This window comes from Nyctibius grandis, chromosome 4 (genome assembly GCF_013368605.1).
Source record: "Nyctibius grandis isolate bNycGra1 chromosome 4, bNycGra1.pri, whole genome shotgun sequence".
NCBI classification, from domain to species: Eukaryota; Metazoa; Chordata; class Aves; order Nyctibiiformes; family Nyctibiidae; genus Nyctibius; species Nyctibius grandis.
In genome coordinates, this window is record NC_090661.1 from 101327026 (window position 1) to 101352213 (window position 25188).

Below are 25188 nucleotides of genomic sequence, written 5' to 3' on the forward strand. Positions count from 1 at the left end.
CAGAAATACCGTCCTGCCCAGCCTTCCTCGAGCTCATTTATGACAGCGTGAACATACAGTAAAAGGGAGGGGAAAAAAAAAAAATCTGCATTTTCCACCCCAAGAGTCCCCAGCATTCAGACACTCTCCATATGTCCCTCTTCCTCCCACCCCACAGGTAAAAATCAGGAGAGAAACACATTCCTTGATCCCATGAAAATGGGAAGTCCAAAAGACAGAGGGGTTGGCTCCGGCACCAGCGTGGTGTGAACCATGAAGCCCCCTCTCGAAATGGCATCCTGAGGAGAACAGACCTGAATGCTGCAAACCATCCCAGCTCCAAAGCTGCCAGCAGGCTATCGGGAAGGGAATCGTGCCAGGTATTTGGTCAGTGCACGAACAGGAATGATTGCCCAGTACAAACAGGGCAGCAAAAAGGTCCACCTTCATCATGTGATGATACAAATCAACTTGCTACACTAAAGAGTGAAGGAAATAATGAATCCTAGAATTTCTAAACTATAATGAAGCCCCAAAATCAAGGGGGGCTATAGGAAAGCAGGAGAGGGACTTTCTACACAGGCATGTAGTGATAGGATGAGGAAGAACAGTTTTAAACTGAAAGGGGGGAGATTTAGATTAGATATTAGGAAGAAAATCTTTACTGTGAGGGTGGTGAGACACTGGCCCAGGTTGCCCAGAGAAGCTGTGGCTGCCCCCTCCCTGGCAGTGTTCAAGGCCAGGTTGGATGGGGCTTGGAGCAACCTGGTCTGGTAGAAGGTGTCCCTGCCTGGGGCGGGGGGGTTGGAACTGGATAGTCTTTAAGGTCCCTTCCAACCCAAACCAGTCTGTGATTCTAGGAAAATGCATGAGACTGGAAGTTAAACACCGGGCTCTGCTAGAAAACAAGACAGAGCGGTTTTTATAGACATTAAGGACAACACGATGTTCCACTGACAGCACTGAAGTGAGAGAGAAGAGCAGTAACGATGCAGAAAAGAGAGAAACGGTCAATACGTACTTTAACGCTGTCCTAAGGAGAAAGTGAAACGATATGGTCAAGTTTGTTGTCAAGAGTAATCTGGGATGATATTAAACAGCAGGCACTAAATATAGATCTTTCTTAAACAATAGCTCCAAATAATTTACACCTTCAACTTCTCTAAGATGGTGCCAAAAACCCTCCGGAGCCATCGCCGCTGCCGCTCCCGGAGGAGAGGCACAGCCCGGCGTGGTAACCGCGACAGCCCCGAGGAGACGAGCCCTGCGAGGATGAGGTTCCCGTCCAAGGACGGAGGGTCAGGAAGCACAATTCCCACAGCCAGAAAAGAGCTCTCGCCTCACTTGATGCCTTTGTGCCGGTGAAAGGCAGCGCTGGTAAAACAGCTTCATTAAAGCGCACAGAAACTGATGACGGTTATCGATAACTATTTAACTGACATGTCCCAGACCTGCAAATAAACTGGCAATACTGGCTGCAACAGAAACTAGACTTTCACCTTACGCCATGTAATATTTCTGGCAGCAAGTGGGAAGGAAACAGGAAAATCGGTGCCGTGTGATTGACTCAAGACTGGCCGAGCACTAAATATGGACAAGAACAACTTGTCAACACAGAACGGAGAGAAGCGACCAGCACAGTTTTTAACTGAGATGTTAAGATAGGCCTTAAAAAAAAAATAAGTTGCTTAAAAGACACTCGCCTGGAAGGCAGGGGCACGTCCCCAGGCTCCTGCACTGCGCGGTGGGTTATCAAGGCATGTGGGCTGGATAAACTGGGGATCTCCAGGAGGAGAAGAGATGGTATTGCCTCTGTGCTCTGCACCCCACAACTGCTGTGGGGACCTGGAGCCTTCTGCCACGTCTGGGTAAGGTCTGGAGAAGACCCCAGGAGTAACCGAGGGACTTGAAGAGACAAGTACAGTGCAAGACTGGGAGAACGTGGAGTGGTAACTGCTCAGGAACAACCTGGCCCCCTTCAGAGAGGGAAGGAGATGCCGATCAGGTACCCAGCGCCGCGGGAAGTCGACGCTACGCAGATCCCCAGTAAGGGCAAAGGGCAAGTTTTTCCTGAACAGCACGGACAATAATCATTGCAACAAATCACCCGCACAATAAATGACTGCGGTGGGTTCACAATCGGTGCTACGTTTCTATCTCTACCCTGGATGGCTTTTCTATAAAGAGATAAAATTTTTCTGAATTAACAGAGAGGCTACAAAACCAAATGTGGATATGTTTAATGCTTTCTGTATCTTTATAATTGTAACAGATCTTTTGCACACAATTGTAGCTTTTGGCATCTATTTAATAGTATTAAAACTTGTCCTTTCAAAAATATTATACAATATTCATTTGTAACGGCTGGCACAAAAAAAGCATGTGAAAACTGGGTTAATAACGTATATATACTTGAAGTAATTTTATAGCATTGACAACTATGACCCAGCACACCAGGAGGCTATTTTCAGTAACACGCACAAATGCAAAACTCAGAGTTATTGTGACTTTCCCACATCACTTGAAACTTGAAATAAGAAATACCTCCCCCTCTGCCACCGAGAGGATCTTTGCTCCTTCCTTTCACAAGCTGGTTCTGAGCAGAGAGAGGGAGAGCAGGTTTCCCAGCTGACGGATCGAAGTTTGCCAGATTTCATTTTTTACAAACCCGAGGAGACGTAACGATACATAAGCACAAAACGGCCACAAAGTAAAACTCTTCTTTCACTACGGTCCCGTACCTACCGCACAGCGCGAGCCCTGAACTTTGGCTGCTGAAAGCAAAAGCTATGGCCAGGATCCACAAAGACAGGGAATGATACAGCCCAAGGGATGCTTCAAACAGACTACAGAGGAGCGACACCAATGATGCTGTTATATTTAATCCTCTAAAAGCAAAAACCATGACCAAGTCTCCCTTGGGCATTTTTTTGGGGAGTGGTATAGAAACTCAACGCACCAGAACAGATTTTTTGCACTCACTCAACCAGTCCTTAAACTGTTACTCAAATATAGCGATTACGGAGCCAAACTCACACGGGTACCCCCCACCCACCCGTGCCAGGACCCACGGTCTTATTGTAGCATATGTCACATGCGGTATCTTACATATCTAACATATCAAACATCATAGGCTTCATAACTCATAGATAAACCACCTAAAGCCAGGAGAAATTCTGGCTGTAAATTAACTTCATGATGCTACTTTTTAATTTTCCATACCTACGTCACCTGTTGATGACTAAAGGCTCACGCACCCACAGCCTGTACTACCAGAGCTCGCACCAGCTTGGCGGGGCTTCAGGAATAAGCTCTTGCCTGGGAATTTTTGTCTCTCCAAAGGCAGCCAACTTGTAAAAGTTTGGAAAAACAAACCAGCCCGAGGATCTGCTCTCCGGTTCGCTGTACCAGAGCCACGTTCTGCATTGCTGCTCTAAGCAAATAGCTGGGTCGCGGGCAGCCGGGCTGCGACTGTGGGCGCGTAGTGTGACCTTGGAAAAGTCCTGTTTCATAATTATAACACGGCCACTGCTCACAGGGATACTTGACTGCAGAACCAGAGCTCCAGGGCTCAGGTCTGCTGCTGCCCTGACCACTTTCGAGGAATTTATGGAAGGTCTCATCTCTAGAGAGAGCGGTGGCACTCGCGTCGTGCCGGGGAGTGGGCTCGGGCACGGAGGGCTGACCCAGCAGGCTCAGAGGAGAGTAGCATGGTGGAAAATTCCCTTCTCTTCGCCCGATTAGTTTATATTTAGCTCTCCAGGGAGCAGACGCGCTGGAGGAGACGTTGTTTTGGTGATATTTTTGCACAGCCCCGCGGGGACCCCCGCAAGGCGAACCGCGGCGTGCCGGGGAGGCTGCCAAGGAACGGCTATCACCGCCTTGCTCCACCACCGCGTCGGACCAGGAACGTGAGACCTCCGATAGTCACAGCCCTCCAGCAGACTACACTGTTGTTGTTCTGTTTCCCCGAGTCAGCAGGCTTGCTTCCTCTTCCTCCTCCTCCCCATTTTGGGAGAGAAAGGAGCAAAACCAAAAAAAGTCAGCCACCAAGAGAGCTCGCTTGAGGAGCTACAGAGGAGCAACCTCCCCAGCTCCTCTGCTGGCCTGGTCGCCCACAGGACCAAAACGTGGGCTTGTCTTTTGGGAGGTATTTTCACACTAGGAGAGAGTTTTGGTGAGTGCAAACCTGATACAAAGGCTCTGCTTCCCCTCTACCACCCCTGGGACTTGGGAAGGAGACCTGACCCTTCCGGGCTGAGCTCTCCGAAGAGCGATGAGCATCTCTGGCACCTCGCCCTGCCCCAGCCCGCTGGTCCAAAGTCTGCTCTGCCACAGATTAATGTTCATTAGGACTATTTCCCAGGAAAATCATTCCTCAAACCATGTGATACGGGAGGGGGAAGGGAATAAAACGTAAATCAGCCCTTGCGATCTAGGGTGCCCTCTTTTCTACCTGAGATTTTACAAGGGAAGCACAAACTACCTCCATCCCCACGAAGATTAAGAAAAGAAACTGTACAACATTACAAGAAAGAAAGAAAAAGGCAAAACAACCTCAAACCATGCAGCCGTCCTTCGAGAGATGAGAAGTCAACCAGTAATAATAAAATGGACAAACTGGATACGCCTTGCTCCCCTCCACCCCCCTGCAGCACCCCGTCCATCGTGCCTGTTCCGCGCAGAAATACAGGTGTTTCGGCCAAGAGCTGTACGTCTCGTTCTACCTATGCCTTTGCCGAAAGCAAAGCAAGCCTTTGATACTAAAAAAAATTAATTAGATATCATTAACTGAAGCAGATTTGGGGATTTATATTGGTATATGTTTATCTATTTGCACATGTGCATATTTATGCAGGTATCCATGCCTGAAAATCAGCTTACATGGGTGCTGGCTCTGTCCCACAGCCTGCCTGATCTCCATATATCACAATCTGGATCTCACCCACAGAAATCAATTATCTGCTGAATTGATCTGCCCTGATTTTCCATGCAAAGTTTTGGATTTGACAGCCGGAGCTCTTACTGATCTTCCTCCCGAAGGCCATCTGCTTTCTATAACTGAAGCGGTTCTTGCAGACCTTGGCCCTGCGCAGAGCTGGAAGTCACAAAAGTTTCCCTCCCTCCTCTGGGTTTAACCTGGAAGTGAGAAAGTCTGGATCCAGGGATTCAGCTGCAAAACCGCCGGCACGCGTGGCCGTGCTCCACGGGGCCGTGCCGGGCAGGGCGTCCTCCTCTCCTTTGAAGTGGAGAGAAGGAAACAATTCCACGGCAGGTTGTTTGGTTGGGTTTTTCTGGCTGGGTTTTTCCCCCCCACACTTTTGAAAGCAAAGACGCTGTATCCTTCTCTCAGAAAAGTGTCTCCAGCATGGGGTGAACAGCCCTAATCCTGCACCCCTGAGCCTGGCTGCGCCATGGCCACGTCTAACAAACACACCCACCACCACAAGCATCCTCAGCCTCCGGAGGACTTTTAAAAACGAAGAAATAAATCAGCAGCTCTCTGTGAGCCACGACAGGTGAGGACAGAGCAAACCGCTCTGAAATTCAGGTTTTTTTACTATCACTCCAATTAATCTGTTTCATGACCCACCCCAAATATTTTCCCTAGAAACACTATCTACATTGTTTTGGGGTTTCCTTATTTCTTTTTCCAGCCCTTAGCCAAGCCCTGGTAAATATTTCTGCCTGTGTCAGAGACAGGCTGAGCGAATCTGTGCCCTGTGCCTCACATGAGCGGGCACCTTGAGATGGGAGGGAAGGCAGCAGCAGCCCCCTGTGCTCGGAGAGACCCGATATTGGTGAGAGACGGGCAGAGATGCTCACAGCCCTCCAAGTTTTTACAGTGTCATCGCAAGACGCTGCTACCTCTGCAATTTGCAAGTAGTTTTTAATCTGTCAAAACAGACTTTTATTACTCTTTGAGGATTCAAAAGGAAAATATGCACATCTGGTTTCAATCGCAAACTGAAGTTGGGTCTATCAGCCTATTTCATAACAAATCATGCTTACTTTTCACTCCAGAGGATTTCCTAAGGAGGGGGTGTGCTGCCAAGGTACACCAGCGTCTGCGGAGACCGCACGGCACAGAGAGAGACGGCGGCACTACCCAGCGACAGGCACCGTGCTGGTGCAAACGTGCTCTCTCTGTCAAGTAACTGAAATCTTAAAATTATTGAGGAAACCCTTATTTGTGAAGTCTTCGCACACATCTACAGGTGAAATCTCCACAAACCATGTGATTTGAACAACCTGACCTCACCGAATGGAGAGATAAGACTCTCAGACTTTTGAGGACAACTGCTGCCAGGGCGCTGTGCAGGGCACGGAGCTGCGTTCGGGGCTGGAGACCCCCCCGGGGGGCACAGGCCTGCACCCCTGCCTCGCCACGCGTGCCAGGTGTGAAACCCGTGGCAGGGCACGGCAGGAAGCGTGTGCCACAGCCCCGCACGAAGCCTGTGCCACGGCCCCGGGCGGGCTGGAGAGCATCTCCGCAGCGATGGCAAACCCTGGGCTGCGGAGACCCCACGGTCAGACCCTGAACCTGGGCAGCGTTGTACCGAGCTCGCCGACACCCACGTTTCAGCCCCGTTAAACGTCCCTCTGGGCCCGGAGAGAGGAAAGCACGTGTTGATCCATGTGGAGGAAGGGATTCCCGAGGCAAAGGCAGGGCAATCCGAGGAGCAGAGCAGCGCTTGCTCCCCGCTCCCTACACTTCGCAGAGGCGACCTTGGCCCCGGCCCGGCGAGCCCAGCTCGCCCCAAAGGGTTCTCCCTGCAGCCAGCGCCCGCCGCCCCGCACGCAGCCCACGCCAGGGTACATCCCGGCTGCACCTCGCTCCCTCCGGCCGCACCGCGCAGGACCGGGGTGCCCCGGGCCCGGCCACCGCTCGCCCCGCGGCGACCTGCGCGTCCCCCGGCTCTCCACCCCGGCGGCACAAAGGCGGGCAGCCCCCAGCCCCGGAGAGCCCCGCCGCTCCCGCGGGCCGAGGATGCGCAGAGCCGGCGGGGGGGTGCCACCCTCCCGGGGGGGCCGCCGTTGCCCTCCGCTCCCCCCTCCCCATCCCCGTACCCCGGGCAGGGCTCACCGCCGCCCTTTGTCCACCGCCCCCCCCCCGAGTGGGACCCCCACGCCGCGAGTGACAGCGCAGCGCGGCCCCGCTCCGCGCACGGCCCCGCCCGGGCTCTTACCGTGGTGGCGGGCGGCGCGGCCCGGCCGGGCCGGCTGTGGGGGCCGCTCCGAGCCGCGCTGCCTCGGCCGCCGCCGCCGCCGTGCTGCGGGCGGGGCGGGCGGAGGGCGGGAGGGAAGGAGGGAGGAGGAAATGCGCTTGTCACTTCCTGAGCGGGGCCGGCGGCGGCGGGGCTCGGCCCGCACCTGCGGAGCCCCGCCGAGCCCCCGCCCGGGGCGGTGCGGCCGGGAGCCGCGCACCGCAGGTGTCGGTGCGAGGTAAAGGAGCCCCGGCCGCCCTGACCGGGCATCCCCAGGGCTGAACATCGCCCAGGAAGAGCGGAGGGAGGGGAAAAATCCCCAAACCAAGAGAAAGCAGCGAGAGCAGGTGTGACCCGGCGGGGAAGCCGCGGCTCGGTGCCCGGCAGCGCTCTCCTCTCGCCGCGGCAGCAGCCCCGCAGCCCGGGGAGGCCCAGCCGGGGCCCCGCGGCCCGTCCGGAGGCCGAGAGTGACTCCTGGTGGCCCGGGCCAGCGGCAGCGCTGAAGCTTTAGTCCATCACAGACAGGCACTACCCACCACTGCACCCGCTGGTGGGATTCAAAAAATCCCACTCCTTCATTTTCCTCCGTTCTTCCAGCATTTCTTTTGGGAAGAGGCATTTGACAGAACACAAGCTGAGTAAAACACTGCCAGGCTGAAGGCGGCCGAGGGTCCTCCGCAGTATTCAAAGGCACATCTGCTTGGCTTCACTTCAGAGATGGCCTTTAGAAGCAATCTGCTCCAACAATAACATCTCCCATCCATCCGAGCTGAGCTGCACGCAGCAACGTAGGCTTCATCCGAGGGCGAGCATAATTAGCGAACAAGGAAACTACATGACAGCTAAAAGGAAGATTTAGAACTCATTACAAAATAGAGCCCAAACATTAATTTTGAACATGTGCAAGCCAACAACACAGATGTCATCAGGAATGAATCTGAGGCTTCAGCGTCTACATTTCATCCACCCGGCCACGCTGCTGGGGATGGCAAGTGGGAACGAGTACAGGCGTGTGTGCACGGAGCAGGGAGAGAAGCTTTAGCTGTGTAACTCAGCAGTGCTTCGGGTGTCCCACCCCGCGGATGCAGAGCCCAAGATACCAAATAAACATCGAGTAAGACTATCAGTTAGTATTTAATGTAATAAAGAAGAAAGAAGGTAAGCAGGCATAAGTAGTGGGAGGAAATTTAACAAGGGAGCAGCTCCCACCAACTGATCTCAACAAAAGGGGCTCCGTTCTCGGTATATATAAAACAGGGCAGGAGTGGCCGGTGTGAGTGGGCTACCAACAGGAAGGAGGGCTTGAGGATGTAAAGGGGCATCAAGCTCCTCCATTCCCACTCAGTATTTGCTTGCTTACCGCGTATTGAGACTGGTAGCAATAAAACACTTGCAAACTCCTTTTCCAGAACTTCGGGAATCAAGTTTAAAAATGTTTTCTTATGGTTTCCCAGCAGAATATTTCAGTAATAAAGCTTGCAGCGTAATTGAATCCATTCCCGTGGCAGCCTTGCGCAGTGCAGGCTTGGTCTCCAAGAGCCACGCAGAAGGTTCCTTTCTGTCTGCTTCTGCAGCTCGGCCCAAACCCACCATTTTCTACCTCTCCTCCTCTGTGCTTTCAGGCAGATGAGTTGGCTGAGGAGTGTTACCAGCGTGCGTGGAAGCCTGTTCCCGAAGCATAAACCTGTTTTCCATAGATAGTATTTTCAGTAATGTTGTTTCACTGTAAAGGCTGGCCATAGGTCCCTGCTCTGGTGACAGGGCAGATCTTTGTCAGAAAAGATGGAAATAATTTTCCAGCTTTAAAGAGCTGAGCCTGAGAGTTTAGTCATCATGGACAGAAAATTCATTCAGTTAAATTCTGAGCTGATTTGATTTGTGTTTTTGTCTCAGATGTCAGCGCCTTTGCTACCCACTGCCTAGGAGCCTTCCTTACGGAGATGGAAACTCTGTGGGCAGGAAAAAAGCTAACGATCCCCATGATCCTTCTGAAATTATACTGGGGTCCAAGTCATTAAAACGTTTAGATGTAACAGTGCTAAGCCCTGCGGAGAGACAATTTCCTTCACTTCCAGTGCACAGGATTTGGCTGCTTTCTGTGTAGCCTTTCTAATGCCTCGCTGTCTACTCCAGTTTGTTGTTATTCAAGTCGTATGCACCATGGTTGCTAATAATTTCAGAAGCGTCCTTTTCACGATGACCTACAACTCCGTGCTGTTCTTCTGAGCATCTGAGCAATCCCAGTTATTTATGGTTTTGTCCTTCTGCTTCTCCTGCCAGGCACAGAACACAGGTCAGGGACTCGCCCGAGGCCAAGCAGAGAGTTGGAGTGTCCCAGTCACAGGCTGATGTCCCAGCCACCCGCCTGTGCTGGGTACCGCATACTCACAGGGACATCTTGGCTCCACCGAAGGTCTCCAACAGCACAAAGCAGAGACCAGATTCAGAAGCCACACTCCAGCTTCAGCGGAACTCCTGAAATTCACAGGACCTAACAGCGAGCAGAAGTATTTTTAACAAAGATTTCACACCCAGGGAACAAGCACATCTCTGTAATACGATCAACATGTTCTAGGTCAGAGAGTACCTGAATCAAGGAGACCTGATACCCTGAACAAGTGAGGTGTTGCTGTGCAGAGAGGGTTGTAATGAGGAGTGCCGTTCTTACTACATTTGGCATATGGTAGGATTTGCACCAAACCTAAAAATCCTTCTTTTATTTCACAGGTTATTTGCTGCACACATGCAATAGCTTTGTGTTTCTGCTCCCCGCTTCGCTTGCTGCCTCCCTCCCTGCCTTGGCAGAGGGCAGACTGCTGAGCTATGGGCTGCCCCAGACTGGGGGCACTGGGAACAGGTGACGGGTAAAATAAATAGACCATGAAACACATACGCGAACCCTCCTCTCACGTGAATGTGCTAATCACTTTGTCAGCCACGTTTGCATCTGAATCGGCTTTGGATAAGCCAAGAGTTAGTTGTCCCTCATTCACAAAAACCCAGGCAGCTGTGGACATGCCCAAAAGCAGCACGCCACGTTGGATAAGCAGAAAGGCAGTACCCATGGAGTTCAGGTGCCCCAGCAGTCAGCGAGGCTAATTACTACTGCAAATTGGGGTGAAAGAGCCTAGATCCTTCTGCTGGAAACACCAACTCGTTTTTTAGGGGAAGCACTAGAGAAAACCTAACCGACGAACCTTCAGCCTGCCTTTTCTTGGTCAGTGTTTCAGGCTGGGTGCAGGTTTATCACACCATGCGTGCACGTCTCTGTGCTGCTAATGCGAGGTTTCAGTTCACAACCCTATCCACACTTCAAATTACTCGATAAATGCACATTCTTCCCACCTCTGCTTGACATGTGACACTGTCCATGAATACTTGGCCGCTGCGGTGACTGTGCTGAGGTTTGTTTCTGTTCCCTCACTGGTGTTTATTAGCTCTGGCTCTCCAGCACGGGCTTATGCACTTGCGATTACCCAGAATTTATATGCTACCTTGCGGCTACATCATTTGTTTGCCTGACAGCACTTGGTTTAATTTCCAGTAACCTAGAAATGGGCTCATTTCAAGCTATACTGTTACCTAACAAATGGAAATTAAGCCACAGGTTGGCTTTTCCCTTATTTGTGTCAAATAAAACACGCCAGCGTTTTTCCCTCCTTTGTCTTGAGGCTATAACACCTCATCCCCTCGCACTGAAAGCCCTAGGTATCCATTAATCGTTCCTCAGTTTCGCTGCTACCCACAAGGGTTAGGCCATGCTCAACACACTTCCAGCCAAGGCAGATGATGGAGCCATCCCCTCCGCAGGCGTCCGTACCACCCATTCAGCCACGGGGCAGGCAATGCTGCGCAGCGCAGCCTTCCTCTCCTCTTACCCCAGAAAAGGCAGGTCTCCTGACAGCAAGGCAGAGCCCTGGCCCGTTTATTTTCTACATGCTCTCCACGTATTTTACAGGAGGTGATTTGATATGTTAAAGTGCTTAGAGGGCCTATAAAATAAAGCAGTTACTGTTGTAGCAAGTCGTGTTCTTTACCTTTCGGCGTGCCAAGATTAGGAAAGCAATCCGAGTGCCAAAACACTGAGAATTTTGCTGTATGTTGCTAAATACTGTCCTTAAAGATTTTCTCTGGTATGAAATAACATACATTTTGGCAGCCTTTTACCAGGCACCCTGGAACACAGTAGAACGGACATAGCAGAGTATATATATGCAGATTTTCCTTACAATGGCTACAGTGCTGCCAGTGCATTCCTGGAACGAGGAAGTACATGGGAGCCAGTGTCAGTGACGAAGAAAAGCTTGCTGTGCCTAATGTGCCAGAAAAGCTATTCGAGAACTCATCCTTACATAAAAATAACTCCAAAGAAGCTGCCAAGATCAGTGTCAGCCCAGCTTCGCAGCTTCACAGTTATCTATCTAGCTTGCACACGTGGGTTCACCTTGTACACCTGGACACAAAGCCCAGTGGTTCTAAGTGAGTGGTTTCAGTTCACCACTTCATTTGCCCATTCAGGCCTTTGACCCTTCAGCTCCACAGACATCGCAGCCTGCACCAGAAACCTCTGCCAAAGTGAAATAATTTGTATGCAAATTATATGAGAGAACATCTCCATTTCTAGCCACGGACATGTCCCCTCAGACAAGAATCTTTTCCATTGCTTAAAGACAAGGGTAGTGCAAACCCTCTGAAGATGTCAGCCCAGCCTCTGAGAGCACTCTGGTTCTGTACAGCAAGTCCTGAACTGCAGGCACAGCTCCCACAGTGGTATCCTCTGGTCAGTCTCTGAAACACCTTATTATTACCCTGAAGGTGTGGGGCAGTCTGCGCACAGCATCGTTTACTGCACGCCTTATTTGCTCCTCCGAGACTCCCACCTGAGACCTGTGTGGTAGGACATGCACTTCTTAACTCAGGTATAACCAGCTGTCCTGTAGACAGCAATGGCAGGATTAAAAACCAAAACATCCAAAAGCTCCTTTTTAATTGTTTTGAAAAATAAAAAGTTGAGAGACTCCTTTCACTATAGGTGTCAAATACCCCAAATCCGATGATACAACCAAGGCAGCTGGCCCTTCCTGGTTTTCAGAAATGGTGCTGCAACACTGGTTTTGAAATTGAGATGGTGAACCCATAATGCAAACAGTTATTTCAACCTGATGCTCTCGATAATGATTTGAAGAAATCTTCTCCTGATAGGACAGAAAGGCTGTAATTACATGCTTCATCATTGCTAGCGCTGTCTGGAAGAGCAGCTGCCATAATTCTGTTAGTGTTTCTGATGTAACCCAACAGCTCTTCAAAAAAATTGTAGCTCCCAGAAATTCTTCATTTTAGACCACAGAATTATACTGATGTTCAAGAACAGAATATTAATATCTTCTAAGCCTTCCAAAAAAACTAACATTTAAAAAACAGCCTACAGACAGCACTGCAGTTGACCATTCCTGCTCCTTAAGGACCATTAAACAAACCTACTTTCTTATAAATAACAAGTTAGTCACCGAAAGGGAAGTCAAGGAGTAAGGGAACATTATCCTTCCCTCTGAATTTTCTGTATTCATTCAGTTGTGTTGTGATTTTCATGTCTGGTATTTCTACTTTTTAATTTATATAAACACAATTATAGAAGTATTTACTTCAAGAAAGTACTGTGATGCTGAAAGGGCAAAGGCTTTTTGTCTTCAGAACCTATTTACCCTACACTCCAGCAGAGTCCCATGTGTAGAAACTCCCCTAGATCTGACATCTCAAATCAATACTTATTTCATTAATTTCACTTGGTCTCCTCTTTCAGATATTTCATCCTGACAGTTCACTTCCCTGATGATACACCCCATAAAAATCCAGGGCAAAAGGCTCCAAGCTCTTTCAGTAGGACAAGCCCCACAACAAATACAATAGCCTCTCCCACTGAATACCTCAAAAGATAATCCCTAAATGCAGTTTGCTTGTCCATAGCAGGTATCAGGAGTCAGGTATTGGATGTCCGAACTGCACCAAACACTGATGTTGGTGGAGGTGCTGCTTGTTAAGGCTTATGTACTAAAAGCCATCCTCTGTCTTCCTGGAAGAAAAGGTCAGTACAGAGAGAGAGGCTACCACAATCCACACAGCCCAGCTCCCAACTACCAGTTCATGTATCACTGGAGTTGCACGTACTAGCACTGAAAACACCCGACTTAGAAGATGAGATCTAGCTTGCAGCCTGGTCTTGAGGTTTAATTGCTTAGGGAGAAAGAGAGATACTTCATTTCAGGGCTCTGGATCCTGCTGGAGGACACTGGCTAACACCTCCCTTCCCTTTCCAGTCTTTCCAGGCATCTCATTGAGTTTGGCATCTGGCTCCTGACACTGGATGCAAAGCCCACTGGCACTGAGAGAATTTCATCCTTCGGCATGTTGTCGACCAACAAGGGAACATAAACCCTTTCTGTTCTGCCCACGTTTTATGCAAAACTATGCCCAGATCCAGAAGGGTAAGCCAGCTCTGCAGCGTCATCCAACCTAAACTCGGTACTGCAGGAAAAGCCTGTGGGCTCAACCGCTGTTGAGATCCATGGAAGATGTTAGTTTTACTACCCACAAACCTCATATTTGACAGTGAAATCACATATACAGTCCTCAGACAGCAAAACAATAGGAGTAAAACATATTTCAAATGCTGCATTGATTCTCCTGTAGTCTGGCGTTGCAGCTGAAACCAAGAGTCACACAACTGTGTAGCCATGAAGATACCAGCCTTCATGAACTACCATGAAGCACTCCCCGAACTACAAGCAAAGACTCACTCCTTGTAACTCACTGCTTATTCCTCTGCCTCTTTTTTTTTAAGAGGTTTTTCACTGAAAAACATCAACATTTAGAGATCATACCTTCATGAAGAACCATCTAGCAAGATGAATTGCTCCAAATCAAGGACATTTTGGACACGTCATTTCCAAATCCTACTAGTCAGAAAAAAGCCATTGCTTAAGTCAGTGTTAGAGCTACTACCTAGACTCCATTATTCATAAAATACCAGGTTTCCAACAGAGCAGATTTTCAGCAGTAAGCTTTTGGTTATTATTGCTTTAAAATAAATCTCCTAAAACACGTTTTATAAGCATTTTTCTACTCTCCAGGGATACCTGAAAGTGCTTGGGCCTGTGAAAGAATATGCAAACTACAGATCAGATGCAGAAGTCCTCAGTTTCAAGCAGTAGCTTGTGTGCTCGTTTGAGACTAAAGAGAGGCCATGACAAATTTAGGAATCAAACCTTTCCACGTGTGAGGGCCACTCCGTTTTTCCACTCCTTCCCCATTTTCCCTGTAAAGGCACCTATCTGCAGCTTGCTCTTTTCAGCTTTATTGAGCATGTTACTAGAAAACTTTTATATGGACCTGAGAAGCAGGCAGGCACGTGAATCCTGCGCCAGAACACCACAGAGATGTGAAGATGACTGTCTATGGACAAAGCCCAGACCCTTGTCCATGGGAAAAAAACATCCTGTCCCAAACTCCTTCAGACAACCAGCACTGAAGGCTCCTAACAATAGGCCTGTGACACTTTTGGGCAGCAGGATGACACTTTAGTGGTGATGTTAGTGTGTATATCTCCACTTTATGACTGGACCCTGTAATGCCCATAAAGCAGAGGACCCACATGCTACCTCTGAAGGCTTGCTGCCTATGGAGCTACATATAGCCCAGAAGCAGTAGGGAAATGCTTGAAGTGGAAGCCCTCAATAATCCATGACCTTGGGCAAATAATGAGGTAGGCTGGAAGATGAGGGTGGTTCTCAGCCTTTCCCCACCACTAAGAAACCTCACCAGTAGAAAATTTATTCATACAGGAGGAAATAATTACAAACAGAAATACAATAGTCATCCAGAACATTTGAAAAACAGCAACGTGATAGGAAGAGAAAACAGAGAATTCCTATCATTGCTTCCAAATGCCTTGCTAAAAATACTAATTGAAAGTGGTTTATCATACAACTTGCATGACACACTTACATGATTTCTGATGCTAAAACTTCTGTGTAACCATTTTAGGAAGCTTATTTTTAGCTTTAAAATTGATATAAAAATATTACTTAGAGAACAAAATCTAATAATAATCAATCCTATGAAGAGGAGAAAACAATACTTGCCCTGAACCTTACATATCTTATGGAGTGTGAATCTATAGTTAAATTCCTCCTAACTGATTAAAAGAAAATCCATGACAGCCATGACTTTGTTTTCATTCCACGATCAAATACATATCATGTCTTCATTAGCAAAAATTACAGATGGGAATAAAACAGATGCCCTAAACACATCCTGCCAAAGTACTTGCCAATTAAAATTTGCTTGTATTAACTCTGCCTGATGCCAAATTGGCTACAAAAATATCATAGTCTTTTTATTGAGGTTGTTATCAGAGCGTACTTTGAATCCTTTGTACTGCTCCATAAAAAAATCCTCTGTCTGAATTACCACTGACATTTCACAACCCTCCCGTTGGCTGCTGGCAGCCTGCTTGGGGCAGATGCAGTACATCGTACTACAGTAGTTACCCAAATGATAACAAGGCCTTGGTTTTGGCACTTGAGTTAGGAACCCAAGCCTGACCAAATATGCAAAGAGCTAATCACTGGGACTAAACTTTCTCACCACTGCTGATAGACCATTCTCCCAATGGAACCAGTATATCCCATTTGGCAAAAAGACGTAGAATTTAGGATTCCTACCTTGGAGACATCACCAGATGGATCACAGAGGGAGGACTCACCACTATGCAAAAAATGCCTTATTTCCTATCCTGGGAAAGGACTAAAAGTATTTCTTGACCCTTAAAGATCTCCTGAACCCTGGGAACTAGGAGAAGTGTGGAAACTAGGAGAAGCAATTCTCTGATAAGCAAACATGACCCTGCCTGTGAAACAGAACCTGATTGCCTAATAGGGCCTCCTTGATGTTTGAAAGAACAAGTTTATCGTCACCTGCAAATGTGTTTGTCAAGGCATAAACAAATCTCATTTTCCTACCTTTCAAGCAATAGTAGTATTCTGAAAATACAAAACAACAGGAGAAATAAAGGCAAAGAAATTAAGCAAAAGGATCACACACAGAAGTTTAATAAAAAAATTTAAAAAAAAGGAAAAAGGAATGGACAGTTATGCTTTGAATTCTTTTGGATTTATGCAGCTAAAATATGTCCTGAGGAAGTCACTGGAAAACATACAGTCATTGTGGGCTCTTAAGACATTACTGTATAGCAAATTAATAATGAAAGAGACATATGTCACATGCTAGCGAGACTGTAACATCACCTTTATATATTTATGAGATGAGTGATAATAACTGACGAAGCATGCACACATTGAGGCAAGTGAGATTTTTAAAAACACTCCCTCTGTGGGAAAAGAGTTGAGCTGTTTCAGTGGAGACAGAACTATGCTGGGTCTGAGCAGCTCTAAAAATCTGAATTTAAAGCACTAACTGGTCCTTTTTTTGCAAGTGCTATAGCTTTTATATTAATTTCCCTCCTTAACAGCTACATCCATGTTCACCTGTGAAAAAAAGAAAAGATCCAGCACTTACATTGCAAAAGCTTCTTCCCTCTTACATCACACAACAGAGAAATGAGCTTTTTGTTTTGTAGAATACCTTTACCTCTATTGGTCACTGATTACTAATACAGAAATCAGATACCAGATAATCTTTATGTTCCAAACACAAATATCATTTGGTTATATTAGTCTCTGTATTTAGAATGCCTTATTTCTCTCTCACTTACGGAACTTGCAGCTTGCCTAAAACAAGTGAGGTTGTAGCGAGGACAAAATTTACAGGCAAGTTATGCAAAGCTGAAATGTTTCTGGGGCAATGTTTTATAGTCCCTTAGAGTTCCATACATAGTGTTTTACTGTGTACTCAAACAGCATTTATTTACACACGTGCCTGAGGTTTTCTGTCAGGTTTAAAGTTCAGACTTTTCTCAACTAATCTAATTTGTCCAAGATGGATGGCCTCTCTTTTTTCCTTTGGAAAACCAATGCTGTTACACTGTTTCCAATTCTTCCTCCAAAGCAAAACTTGGGTGTTGGCAGCTCCTCCAGAATTTCAAATCCTGCCAGACAGAAATTAAAATGCTTTTATTAGAAGGAAGTTGTTTTATTCTCCTCTTGGATTTTGCAAACCAATCTTTATTCCTCTGGAAAACTTGCAAGTCAGTTACTCTGTAAGTTTATAGGACTGGATTGTTACACTGCACCACGGATTTATACAGCTGAAACCCTTCCATGGATAATAAAAATCTTAGCTGGCTGACTCACACAAATTAATGGCAGAAAAGATGATAACCTGCCAGTAATTTTAGTTCCCCAGAAGGGACAGTTGGTTTCGATCCACACTGAGTTTCAAGCCTCAGGCATGAGATTCAAGAGCTAACTGGCATGTAAAAACCACCCTTTCCAGTGGATCACAAAGGTTGCTGAGGAGGTGACATAAAAGGTCAGAGTCATAGACTTGCCAGTTCCCCTAAACACGGCTAATAATGTTAGTTCGATTTCAAAGCAATCAGATGGGTGAACTGGATCTGGTAATAAAGGACCAAAAGAGAAAAGGTATCACCCAGGTACAGAACCCCCTCCTTTCCCCAGACTGAAACCCTCATCCTCCAAAGTATAACAAAACCTGTCCTCCCTTGGCACATTGGCACTGGCAAATGCAGAAGCTGTAATTCCTGAGGGAAACAAAGGGAATATAAGCTGAAGCATTTACTAGTCGCTTTTTCTTGTCTAATCCTGACACAAGAAAGTCAATATTCTAACATGGACATCAAAATTTACTCATCACATCCTTGAACAACCGCAAGTTGGCAGATAGTTCTGTTCAACTGCTTACCTTCTCTGAACTCCTTCAACAGCTCCTCCTTGGTCCAGTTGCAAGACGTTATGAGGAAAAAGCCCTCTGGTTTCAATACACTGCAGAGAGATCTCACATACTGCTTCCTCTTTCCCACTGCGTTATCAGGATTAAGGCTTATGGCATCAAAAGTTCCCTTGTCAATACAAATCCCAAATCCTGACAGCTCAGCTGATGGAGCCAAGAAGTCTTCTACCTAAACCAGAAGTTGTGAAAACAATCTTCTGCTCAGGAGCTCCTGAATCTTTAATGCAAACCAATACTTGAAAATAAAAAGCCTCAAACCTGACAAGAGGTGTGCTTAGGAAAGGGTAACTCACAGACTCTTCACACTTACAATGCCATGTCGGCGTCTTTCTACTCTACGTATTATGTGATGATCTATTTGCTGCAAAGCCCATGTACATATTTATCCATCTAAAGCTCAAACTAACATACTTGAAGTTCATTCTTTAAACCATTATTTATACTTTGGTCCCTGGTTTCCTAGGTGCTGCGTGCTAGGCACTGTACACATACAGAAGAACGGACAGTGCCTGTCACAAAGAGATTACAATTGACATAGAAGAACAAAGACATCATACAGGTACAGCGCTGGAGAAGAAAACAGCACAGCAGAGAGCGAGCTCAGAATGAAAGGCAGTCACAGAATCACAGGATGGCCAAGGTGGGAAGGGACCTCTGGAGGTCACCTGGTCCTACCCCCTGCTCCAGCAGGGCCTTTCAAACTTCCTGCTGCACAGCTACTGGTAGGGATTCTATCACTTCAGGATTTCACCCTCTCTCTCAAATCTGAAATTCAGGATGTAGCAGCGAAAATACAGAACTTGCCAAATGGCAACCACTATTCTGCTCCCTGCTAGAAGCAGGGAAATCTCTTCAGCTCTAATGACTGTTACAAACAGGAAAAAAAAAAAAAGACCAAAAATCTTCTTGTAAATACAGATTTATTTGGTTACAGTCCTCTCAAATGAATGCCAAAAGACATCGTCAATATAGTACACTGAGTACATCTGAATATCAATTGGGTCATTTAATCTTGAGTTCAATTGCTTTCTATTTCCTCAGTAAACTTTCTCTCAACACTTACCTTTAGTTTAATGTTGGACATCCCTTCTTTCTCTCTTACTTTTTCTGAAAGTCGTATTGCCGAAGGAGAGTAATCAATCCCAGTGAGATTGGTGTAGCCAGACTTTGCCTAGACAGAAGCAAAGAATCTTAATCAGCGTGCTAGCAATTTTTTTATCCAATATGGCTATTCCCTATCTATAATCCATCTCATCTCTCCTCCTCTTAATGACAGGAAAGGGTACTAATGACAGGAAAATGACTTTTACTCATTTTAATTCCTGTTACCATTACAAGAGCTAAATGGCTGGGGGAATGAGCTGAAATAAATCCATTCTGCCTAATACCTCATCAAAATAGCTGTTGACTGAAAGCTGGTTTATGTCAACAAGTGGAAAACTGAGCAGAACTGTGAAAAGTAATACCCTGGAGGGGAACAGGCTCTCTTATCTGCACCAAAAGTAACCCAGAAACCAGGAATTTTCAGGGATGAGAACATGTGCCAATGCCAGACGCTTCAAAAGAAGAAGAAAACCTCTCTCACACTTACATAACATTTGAGATTCAGCAATTATTTAGATTATAACCCAAATTGTAAGAGCCAAAATATGTAACACACTTTATTAGTACAGAAATCCACTGCAAAACCTTTTTCTAATTATTCATGCTAATGTCTATTTGAATGCAATTATTTGCATGCTACAAGTTCTCTGTATCAGCAATTTTCAGGCAGGTTGTGCACCACATAAAAGAGCACACAGAGACCTTCTGTTAAGCTAACTTTGGAGTAGATAGCGATAGCCCAGCGCAGCGAACTCGGGCAGTGAGATCCTAGCAACCCTTTTGCAAAGCAGGTGGGCACCTTGCATCAGCTGGAGTTGGGCATGTGGGAAGGGGGCAGAGACACATTTTCACTCTGAGGTAGAAGCTGAAGCGACCAGATCTGGGTATCACGTGTATCAGCTGGTCTGGCTAGATGCAAACCGAACAGGAAGAGTTATGATCTTACGAGCAGCTGCAGGCAGTAACAGCAGAGAGAGGGAGGAGGCTTGGGTTTGTTTTGGTTTTGAACAATACATGGACTTCAACTAGCATTAAGCAATCAGCTGCATATCTACTTGTTCCAAAGGCTGAAACCTCGACAGCGAGGAAAACTAGGAGAATTTTTTCAAACAGTTCTTCCTCCTTCCAGCAGCCCTTCAGCCCGGGTGAGCGCAGTGCTAGCCAGCTGTTCTTAATTGAGGGTTAATTTCAGCTAAACACAAAGACCCTGCTGTTTGCATTTGATGAAGAACAGCATATTGCTCAGGCTGCTGCCCACGTTCCTCCCCAGAGCAAACCAAGCTTCCTGAGACGCCTGTGCTGAAGACTTGGGGGTGGAAGAGTAGTTCCCACAACAGCTCCTCTGTTTGGAAACTAAGAGCTTGAGTCACTTCAGGGAGTTCCCATTCACTCCTTAGTCTCCGAGGCAGAGAAGTGAAGTTTAAGGATAAACAACATTAAATGCTGCTGAACCTGTATGGCCTGACTACGTATGGACAGGAAGGGATCATCCACTCAAGTGCCAAACATGACCACGCTGCATCCTGCAACCGGACTCCTGTCCTGAAGGTGGTATTTATAAGCACTCTGCTGCTGCTTCTTGAAAAAGCAGATTAAATAGCAGAAGGTAGTTTGCAGTGTTATCAGCACTGCACCATGTTTGGGTTTCTGGTGCTGGCAGGTAGACACCCACACTTGGGTGGTGAATACCCTTCACTTCTGAGAAGTTTATCAACACTGTTGGCTCCCACAACACTCAGAAAAAAAAGAAGGTCAGAGCTCCATGTGGCAGCAACATTTCCTTAGAAGAGCTGGAATTTTTGGAAGGCAAAAGAACTAGGTCATCAATGCAGCCTACCAGATTCCTGAAGTTAGCAGGGGTAGGACCATGGTCTACTGCACATATAACAACAGCAAGGGCTCCCACATATGTGTGTGAGATCCTCAAAGCAAGCAGAAAGAAGAAAGAAGCCTCCAGCCACATCTTTCTTGGAGCTTACAGGTGGGCAGATCCCTGCAGTGTGTGTGTAGAAGACGTTTAGCAGCATGCTGGATGTTTTGCCTTCTAGCTGGGTAGTGGGGCCAGTTTACAGAGGATGCAGCAGTCTTCCTTGTTTTCACTTTATTTATTACCTGTTTGTCAGATGGCTACTCTGCCTCCTTTTTGTGCAATATTCCCTGCTGGAACTGACAATGTCTCACCTACACCTAGCGGCATTTAAGAGTAATTTGCTTACTATACTCCCATTTACTGTTCTTTACTGCTATTGGCATGCCAGGGCCCAGTATTTCCCACTGAACTGTACTCCATGGCACCTCTTCCTGTTCTGATGATGGTCCAATACGTACCCTCAGCAGCTACCTGTCACAGAGGTGCTACTAGTGTCCTGTATGACTGAAGTCTGACTGCCTTTTTCAGTATTACCATTTCTATCACATTAGCAAGTCCAACTCCAGGGGCAGAACTGTTCTGTGGTAGCTGCTGTGCTCGCCAAAAGTACCCTAACTTGATTTTCAAAGCCTAGCAACTAACACAAAAAACATTCTTCTACATCAGCTAAGCAAGTGAGATCCTGAATTATTTAGAAACAATAAACAATGTAATTTTTGAAGTCACTTTTCAAATGGGACCTGGACTGAAAATTTCCTGTTGAAGCAACCACAGTACTTTGAGGTGCTTAATGTAAGGGGGAGGGTGCTCTTATGGCAGTTTAATAGTTTTTAAAAGCTAACAGGCTGTCGTTCTCCCATTACAGAATGAAAATCAATTTCAGATTTGTAAGTGGTGCCAGTATAAAACTGAAGTCTTACAATTTTTCTGTTGCATGTTTCAACAATGACAGAGCTAGCTAGCGTTGCATTTTCCCTTTCCATTTCTACAGTAACTAATTGAGCCAATGGAGAACGTAGAACAATAGAAACCGTGACAGTATGACAGCTCCTTTCTTTACCAACTCTCCTGTATTCAATCAAAAACAGGAAAAAAATATGGCAGCTCCTAAACATCTCATATCACTGTGTAATAACACTATTGTAACACTTCAGAACATATCTGGGAAGGGGTTTCCACCCTGACAGAAATGGATACTTCTTGAAAAGAACTGTTAACAACTTCTTAAGTAATTTGCATAAAAAACTTGGGTTTAACCACTTTTTTACATCAATAATGAGTATTATTATCAGAACTAAGTCTGGAGAAAAGGTCTGGTTTTGCACGTGAGCATACTTAGTGTATTATTCAATTTCCTTATCTGGAGGTGTTTTACACAACAATGGGAAGAAAAGCATTTTTAAATGTAGGGAAACAGAAAAATTAGGCTAAAATAAGGGGTAATCAGGCTGACTGTTTTAAAGAAATACCATAAATTTTAAAACTGAAATACTGACACTCCAGACAGCACCAAGAAAACAGAAGTTTGAGCACATCTAGCAAAAAAGTAGGTATTTCCATTTGGTAGAACAACACACATAAGCTGTTGCTAGGTCTGCACTTTTAAAACCCCCTAAACAGCATTGCCAGTGTGAGGAGTTACATTCCTACGTCCCACAGGCTGCCTGGCAGTCACTTGCCATTACACCTTGTCTTTGTGACAGGATGTCCTTTAAGGCACATCAACAGCACTGAGTTATTTCACTTATACTCTTAAACCAAATGAAAATATAAAACCTGATGCATAGTAACCAGTGTTCTGTGATGGGAAAAAAACACAATATAAGTTTTAATTTAGGTTGCTTGCTTTTCATCTTTCAGGTAAGTTATAGCTTGCCATGGTTACTGTCGCCACTTGTGAGAACTGTATTTAAACTACTGCGTTCAGAGCATTGATTCTGTACCAAAAGCACAAACTTTGCAATATACCAACCAATTCAATCAGTAAAACACCGTTTCCAGTTCCAATGTCAAGCACAGAGCTGTCAAGGGGAACCTTTTGCTTTTCCAACCATCTGATTATGCGAACCATGCTTTCTTCTCCAAACCTATTAAAAACAAGGGCTCAGGTAACCAAGATAGCACAGACACATGAAAGGCACAGCAAATTTATTTCATCACTCCCTCTCTCCAGCTTTTGCAAAACGCCTCTTACTGAAGCACTTGGGTAACAACTGCCATAGCTCATATTCCATGTTTGCTTTGTTGAAGTTAAAATTAATCACATGGCCTTAAAACTCACAGAAACACCAACTCTGGGAGGTGAAGCCCTCCAAATATTAAAAAAGAAGACAGCACTGTCAACTTGCCTAGTTAAGCGTGATAAAATGAACATTTATTAGTAACATACACCACAACTACCAGCTCACTCTCTGTGTAATGACAGTAACTTAGAAATCTGCATTGCAAAATTAGGCAAGAGAGGAACTGGTGGCTTCAAGATTAAAATTTCCCACAATTTTGCCAACTTCCAGAACCATTCAGTAACACACCAAATTGCTGTGTTTTTGCAACGTCTACTTTAAAAATGATAAAATAGAAACACTCCAGTGGAGTAATTTTATTTACCAAATTTCCCCAGCATCTCCAATGTCTTGAAAAGTTTGCAGTTCTCTTTCATATGCAGCATCCCAGCTAGAGGAGGGGGTGAAAGGACAGGATATGGCAATTAACACTGGAAAATACTTAGATTAAAGAGCGGGGGCAAAGAATAAAAGAGTGGGGAAGCTGTTTGTGTGTAGCAGTGCCACTTTATGCCCCCTGCATCACCTAGAATGACGGATTTCTCGGGAACACGCTACCCGCCAGGCACCGAGCTGGAGCTGCCCGGAGAGGGAAGGCTGAGGGTTAACACACGAGAGTATCTGGGGCACAGCTCGGGCCTCCCGCTCCCCGGGAAGCGCCACCGAGCAGCTGCCGGGAGGAACCCCGCCTGTGCCGCCGCCGCTCCGGGCCCGCCCCGCCGCCACTCACTGCTCTCTGGTGCCCAGCACCGAGGGGCTGAAGGGCTCCTCCCCGCGCCCCGGCCCCGCGGGGCGGCCCCGCCGCTCCCCCGCCACCGCCATGCCCGGCCCGCGCGGCCCGGAAGCGCCTCGGTACCATAGAGAGCAGCTGCGAGAGCGGCCGCGGCCGCCGCTCTGGCCCTCGGAGGACTCTGTCTCGCTGCCCGCCGGGGGCTCATCCCGGGCACCTCCAACTGTTTTATACTTGTTTCGAAGAAGCGGCAAAGCTCCAAATGACCAGATTTTCATCGTTGCAATCCTAATCACCTAAAATCAGCGCAAACTTCTAAAAAAGGATTTATGCTCGCAATTATTTATGAATTCAAATTTCACAAACGTGCTTGCTTTCATAAGGCTTCTTACCAGATATCTTAACACTACAATCTGTAATTTATTTTCAAACCAGTAATGATTTCGGTATTAGAAGCAGGCAACGGGGGTGTACAGGTGCCACCCTGCTGCTGGATGACCCGGGCGGGGAGCGAAGCCAGCAGGCACCCGCCAAGCTCGGAGCATCGTGGCTGTCATCAGCAGAACGCTGTTTGCAAAATCACAGCCGAAACTTTTTTCCTTTGCAAAGCAAAAGGAGTACAGAAGAATCCCGGGGCTTTAGCAAGTGTAAAACATCCCATATCTGAGTGCCCAAAGTGAAAAATCCAACCGATGGAAGTGAAACCGGCACCGCCGCTCAGTCAGCTCCTGTGCTGCTCCCCGTGTGTGTGTGCTCTGCGACACCTCGTCCGGTCCTTCAAAACCTACACAAAATACCTAGCTATCTCATTTTAACAGGTTTTGCAAGGCCTCCTCGCTCGGAGATGCTCGCTCCTCTCAGCGCACAGTCCCGGCAGCGCTTCCACGCCCACCGGCACCGGGTGCGCATCCCACAGCAGGCCCCAGGCCCCGGTGAAGGACGCCGAGCAGCCCGGCCCGGCCCGGCAGGAGGCCGCAGGGCTCGGCCCAAGCCGCCCAGCTCGCTCCCGGCCGCAGGGAGCTGGGCCTCGGTCCCTGACCGGCCCGGGACGGCGGCTCTGCGCCGGGGAGGAACAACGGGGCCCGGCCG

At 47.0% G+C, this 25188-nt stretch overlaps 2 protein-coding genes and 1 long non-coding RNA gene across 5 annotated transcripts in view; 1 reads left to right on the forward strand and 2 right to left on the reverse strand.

Annotated features, from left to right (window-relative positions):
* The window catches only part of FAM53B (family with sequence similarity 53 member B), a 49305-nt gene extending 42055 nt beyond the window's left edge, over nt 1-7250 (reverse strand). For 2 of the 3 annotated variants that reach the window (XR_011048096.1, XM_068399813.1), the window contains exon 1: nt 7170-7250. The gene's annotated coding sequence lies outside the window, so the exon portion shown is untranslated. The remainder of the gene's footprint in view (nt 1-7169) is intronic. The other variant, XM_068399814.1, reaches the window with a different exon arrangement.
* A 109-nt stretch (nt 7251-7359) lies between these two features.
* LOC137662962 (uncharacterized) lies at nt 7360-14406 on the forward strand. Its single transcript, XR_011048082.1, has 3 exons — nt 7360-8345; nt 9468-10044; nt 13502-14406. It is a non-coding gene; the product is annotated as an uncharacterized lncRNA (long non-coding RNA).
* Nucleotides 14407-16278: 1872 nt separating this feature from the next.
* EEF1AKMT2 (EEF1A lysine methyltransferase 2) lies at nt 16279-24196 on the reverse strand. The gene is made up of 6 exons (XM_068399753.1): nt 24100-24196; nt 23695-23760; nt 23060-23174; nt 19177-19284; nt 18066-18282; nt 16279-17289 (listed from the first exon to the last, which is right to left on the reverse strand). The coding sequence occupies exons 1-6, from the start codon at nt 24189-24191 to the stop codon at nt 17162-17164; spliced, it is 726 nt and encodes a 241-aa protein (XP_068255854.1). The 5' UTR covers nt 24192-24196; the 3' UTR covers nt 16279-17161.
* Nucleotides 24197-25188: the final 992 nt, after the last annotated feature.

What these genes read in the sequence shown, in the direction of transcription:
- EEF1AKMT2 (XM_068399753.1), bottom strand. Translation starts at nt 24,191, where the DNA reads ATGGCGGTGGCGGGGGAGCGGCGGGGCCGCCCCGCGGGGCCGGGGCGC. An exon ending in GTGTTTTACTGATTGAATTG is followed by an intron (nt 19,285 to 23,059) that starts GTTGGTATATTG and finishes GCTTCTGTCTAG; the next exon opens with GCAAAGTCTGGCTACACCAA. An exon ending in TGTCCAACATTAAACTAAAG is followed by an intron (nt 18,283 to 19,176) that starts GTAAGTGTTGAG and finishes CTTCTGGTTTAG; the next exon opens with GTAGAAGACTTCTTGGCTCC.